The 5,716-nt window shown below is 39.8% G+C and overlaps 1 protein-coding gene across 1 annotated transcript; it reads right to left on the reverse strand.

Moving 5' to 3' along the window:
- Window positions 1–478: 478 nt before the first annotated feature.
- Window positions 479–1,866, reverse strand: LOC132402489 (general transcription factor II-I repeat domain-containing protein 2-like). Its single transcript, XM_059985345.1, has 2 exons — window positions 746–1,866; window positions 479–660 (listed from the first exon to the last, which is right to left on the reverse strand). Exon 1 carries the CDS (start codon window positions 1,350–1,352, stop codon window positions 750–752), a length of 603 nt encoding a protein of 200 aa, XP_059841328.1. The 5' UTR covers window positions 1,353–1,866; the 3' UTR covers window positions 479–660; window positions 746–749.
- Between the last annotated feature and the right edge of the window lie 3,850 nt (window positions 1,867–5,716).

A 5,716-nucleotide genomic window follows, 5' to 3' on the forward strand; every position in this document is an offset into this window, starting at 1 on the left:
TTACATAGATTTGGTTTCCAAGACACAATTATTAAAACTATACAGACCCTATATGACAACCCTACTGCTAGGATTAAAATCAATGGATACTTATCAAATAGTCTTACCCTAGAAAGGGGCACGAGACAGGGTTGTGCATGGTCACCACTACTCTTCGCATTATATCTGGAACCATTAGCTCAATGCATCAGACAAAATGATGATATCAGGGGAATTACTATTAAAGGGACAGAGCATAAATAGGCTTGTTACGCGGATGGTATTTTGATCTATCTAGGGCAGGGGTCAGCAACCTTTACCACTGAAAGAGCCACTTGGACCCGTTTCCCACAGAAAAGAAAACACTGGGAGCCGCAAAACCCGTTTGACATTTAAAATGAAATAACACTGCATACAACGTTTTTTTTGCCTTTATGCTACGTATAAACAAACTATAATGTGCTGCATTTATGAAATTGATGAACTCCTGCAGAGAAAACGAAATTACATTTCTGCATGCAACAAAAACATTTTGAACTCCGAAAAAAAGACGTTGGGTTGAAAGTTACTTTTAAGTAAAATATTCAATGTCTATTTGAGTCCTTCTTGTATTTATGAAAAACGCCGAACTTAAATTTTCCGCCAGCAGCAAACCAAAAATAACGTCAGCCAGCTGTCATCCTGAAAAATGAAAGGACTATTTCACTGAACAATGAAAAAATATGAATATAAGTAAAATAATAGGCAATTAAAATATTTATCATACTTGGTTAATGGGATTTCTGCTCCTGGACCTCAGCGCACAGCGTCTGCACATCAGGGCTGTATGATGTCACCTTCATCTTTACACAGGATCGCAAGCTGTCATCTGTGAGGTTTTCAATATCACTCCATTTGTGTTTCTGAGCAAGAACGGCCTTCTGACGGGCAACATCTTCAAGGTCTGCTGTCAAGCGTCTAAACTTGGACACCCATATGTCTTTGTCGGCTATGTCGGCCAGTTCCATCTCAAGATCAGGTTGACTCACACCTGCCAATGCAGTCGTATTCAGTAGGGAAGGATCGATGCTTAAGGGAGTGACCGGGAAGGATAATGTGTTTTTTTCCTCTCTGAACTCACAGAAGCGTTTCCCAAACGATGTTTGCATTGCGATGATTGCAGAATGTAAATACTCCGAAATTATCATGTCGTGACCTTGTTTGAACTCTCTCAAATTGGGGAAGTGAGACAAAGTGCCTTTCTGTAAATCTCTGGCAAGCACTGTCAACTTGCGCTCGAATGCCAAAACATCCTCCAACATGTGCAGGGCTGTACGTCCTTTCCCCTGAAGAGCTGTGTTCAGCGTGTTCAGGTGCGCTGTCATGTCTACCATGAAGTGTAGCTTTTCCAGCCACTCTGGCTGTTCCAGCTCAGGAAAGGTGAGCCCTTTGCTGCCCAGGAAAGTTTTCACTTCTTCCAGACACGTGACAAAGCGTTTCAGCACCTTCCGTCTGGACAGCCAGCGATAAAAACACGTTGTAGCGGTGTCAGTAAACTGCAGTCAAAGATAGCTTTATTCGAACTAAACAGCCTTGCTTTTAAGCCTCCCTCAACCCAGCCCCCATGGACGCAGATGCTGCAAAAGACGCGTACTCACAACCCCCCGTAGGCTATCTCCCTTAGCCGGAATGCTGGCTAATTGTGAGCCGTTTCGGATGTGGCAGGAAATGTGTCGCTACACTTAGGTTGTACAAGATCACCATAATTACATTTCAAAAGCTAACAAACTAACATAAAATACATTTTAATTAAATACTGACCAATTATTTCCCAAAGCCACAGGGAGCCGCAGCACAGAGGTGAAAGAGCCACAAATGGCTCGGGAGCCGCAGGTTGCCGACCCCCGATCTAGGGCAACCAACCTACTCTTTGCCTAAATTGATGCAATCCTTTGAACAATATGGTCAATTATCAGGATACAAGATCAACATAGATAAAACCCAATTACTTTCATATGACTATAGCCCAACAAGAGAAATTGAAAGTAAATATCTCTGGTCATGGCAAACAGAGTCTTTCAAATATTTGGGCATCATTATGCCAAAAGATTTAGCAAAATTACCAGAATGTAAATATCAGCCTTTATATAAAAAAAATTAAGGAAGATATGGCAAGATGGAACCTGATTCCTTTTCTCAGTTTCAGTTCAAGGATTGAGTCTATTAAAATTAATATACTGCCCAGACTGTTACATCTCTTTCAGACCCTACCAATAGAGAATAATCAAAATTATTTCAATGAATGGAACAAGATGTTATCAAGGTATATTTGGCAAGGTAAAAAGCCTAGAGTTCATCTCAAAACTCTGCAATTAGCAAAGGAAAAGGAGGGATGGGGCCTACCTTCTCTTAGAGATTATTATTTTGCAGCACAGTTGAGAGCTGTGATATGTTAGTGCAACCCATCATATGACGCTCAATGGAAAAACATTGAGGAGCAAGTACTTCCCATCCCCATACAGGCAATTTTGGCTGATAACAACCTGCAAAGGTACACAATAACTATTGATAGCCCATGGGTGAAATTGACTCTTAAAATATGGAAAACTACTATAAAAGCATATATCTAGAGGAAGATATTGCAATTCTTAAAAGGTGTGCATATGACTCGGATTTTACACTGAATAAACCGGATGCTAGATTTAAGGATTGGACAGCTAAAGGAATAACAGTTCTTTGCAACATAATGAAAGAAGGAACACTGTTCAGTTTTGAAATGCTTAAAGAGAAACACTTCTTAGAAGAATAAGATTTTTATCGGTATTTACAGATGCAACAATATGTTAATAGGACGCTTAAAAATGTAACCAAGGCAAGTACATGCTTGATAGAGCTATTTAGAAAAGCATATAATTCAGATAATGGTAGTAGAATCATTTCAAGCATGTATAAGGGTTTGTCAAATCTTAAAACACATTCGACTTCATACATTAAAACAAAATGGGAGAAGGTAGGAGGGATAATTATATCTGAGGAAGAATGGACAATAAAATGGAAGTATCAATGGAAGCGTACCAGTTCACAGAAATGGAGGGAGTTTGGATGGAAAAACTTGATAAGATATTTTATTACACCCTCTCAGAAATCCCATTATGATGGGATCTCCCTGTTTGCTGAAGAAATTGTGGAAATCAAAATGCAAATCATTATCATATTTTTTGGGACTGCCCTGTTATCAAAAATTATTGGAAGGGGATACACAATGCCCTACAAAACGTCTTTAAATGTGAAATACCCTTAGAGAGTAAGACCATACATTTTGGATATATACCTCAAGAATGGTTGAAGAGAGCTAAATATTTAATGAATATACTGTTGGTGGCTGGTAAAAAAAAACTCTTACTAGGAAATGGTTATCACAGGAGAGCCCAACTTTAAATACATGGATGGAAATTACAATGGACATTTACAAAATGGAGAAGATAACAGCATCTGTTAATCATAAGCTGGAACAATTTGATTCAAACTGGGAAAAATGGCTTAACTACATAATGCCTCATAGGCCTGATTTTATTCTCACAAATCAATGAATATGTTGTGAAAAAAAAAAATCACTCCCAACTTGTACATAGCTCTTTCCTTTTGCTTGTTTTTTCTTTCCACTCTTTTCTATAAGTGTATACACCAGATAAATACTTTGTGGAGATTTTGTGATATGTATGATTATATGTTATGTATGTACAATGTCTGAAATACATCTTATGAATATTTTTGTTTGATGATGAACTTCAATAAAATAATAAATTACAAAAAAAAGGGAAATGATTACCAATGCATCAACTATTTCTAGATCCATCTCCTTAAGTACCCTGGGATGTAGACCATTAGGCCCTGGAGATTTATTAGCCTTGAGTCACATCAGTCTACCCAACACCATTTTCTGCCTAATGTGAATTTCCTTCAGTTCCTCCATTACCCTAGGTCAGTGGTCGGCAACCCGCGGCTCCGGAGCCGCATGCGCCTCTTTCATCTCTGTGCTGCGGCTCCCCGTGGTTTGTTAGTTTTTGAAATTCGAAATTTGAAGATTATGGTGATCTTGTACAATCTCAAAATGTTGTGGAGACCCCATTTCCTGGCACATCCAAACCGGCTCACAATTAGCCACCGTTCCGGCTAAGGGAGATAGCCTACGGGGGTTTGTGAGTACGTGTCTTTTGGAGCATCCATGCCCACGGGAGGCTTTAAAGCAAGGCTGTTTAGTTCGAATAAAGTTACCTCTGACTGCAGTGTCTTTATTTTAGCGCTGCATGTAGCACACCGCTACAACGTGTTTTTTATCGCTATTAATATACATCACCACTGCCAATGCCTGACACCCGCCAGTGCGCGCTTTCTTTTAATTCTTCGATCCAAGGTAGGCTAACTATGGAGTAACTTTCAACCCAACGTCTTTTTTTCGGAGTTCAAAATGTTTTTGTTGCATGCAGAAATGTAATTTTGTTTTCTCTGCAGGAGTTCATCAATTTCATAAATGCAACACATTATAGTTTGTTTATACATAGCATAAAGGCAAAAAAAACTGTTGTATGCAGTGTTATTTCATTTTAAATGTCAAACGGGTTTTGTGGCTCCCAGTGTTTTCTTTTCTGTGGGAGATGGGTCCATATTGGCTCTTTCAGTGGTAAACATTGCCGACCCCTGCCCTAGGTCCTCTGGCCAATATTACATCTGGGAGATTGTCTGTATTTTCCCTAGTGAAGACGGACCCAAAGTACCTGTTCAACTTGTCTGCCATTTCCTTGTTCCCAATATTAAGTTCACCCATTTCTGTCTTCAAGGGCCCAACTTTGGTCTTAACTAACTTTTTTCATCTTCACATACCTAAAGAAGCTTTTACTATCCTCCTTTATATTCTTGGCTAGCTTACCTTTGTACCGTATCTTTTCTCCACGTATTGCCTTTTTAGTTATCTTTTGTTGCTCTTTAAAAGTTTCTCAATCCTCTGGCTTCCTGCTCATCTTTGCTATGTTCTCTTTTATTTTTATACTCTCCTTGACTTCCCTAGTCAGCCATGATCAACCCCTACTCCCCTTAGAATCTTTCTGCCTCTTTGGAATGGACTGATCCTGCACCTTCTGTATTATTCCCAGAAATACCTGTCATTGTTGTTCCACTGTCTTCCCTGCTGGTGTATCGTTCCAGTCAACTTTGGCCAGTTCCTCCCTCATGGCTCCATAGTCCCCTTTGTTCAACTGTAATACTGACACTTCCAATTTTCCCTTCTCCCTCTCAAATTGTAGATTACAACTTATCATATTATGGTCACTACCTCCTAATGGCTCCTTTACCTCGAGTTCCCTTATCAAATCTGGTTCATTACACAAAACTAAATCCAGAATTGCCTTCTCCCTGGTAGGCTCCAGTACAAGCTGCTCTAAGAATCCATCTCAGAAGCACTCCACAAACTCCCTTTCTTGGGGTCCTGTAGCAACCTGATTTTCCCAGTCTACCTGCATGTTGAAATCCCCCATTACAACCGTAGCATTGCCTTTGCGACATGCTAATTTTAACTGTTGATTCAACTTGCACCCTATATCCAGGCTACTATTTCGGGGCCTGTAGATAATTCCCATTTGGGTCTTTTTGCCCTTACAATTTCTCATTTCTATCCATACTGACTCTATATCTCCTGATTCTATGTCACCCCTCGCAAGGGACTGAACTTCATTCCTCATCAACGGAGCCACCCAACCGCCTC

This window comes from Hypanus sabinus, chromosome 12 (assembly GCF_030144855.1).
Source record: "Hypanus sabinus isolate sHypSab1 chromosome 12, sHypSab1.hap1, whole genome shotgun sequence".
Taxonomy (NCBI): Eukaryota; Metazoa; Chordata; class Chondrichthyes; order Myliobatiformes; family Dasyatidae; genus Hypanus; species Hypanus sabinus.

Coding starts and splice junctions, on each gene's coding strand:
- LOC132402489 (XM_059985345.1), bottom strand. CDS start 1,352: ATGGTAGACATGACAGCGCACCTGAACACGCTGAACACAGCTCTTCAG.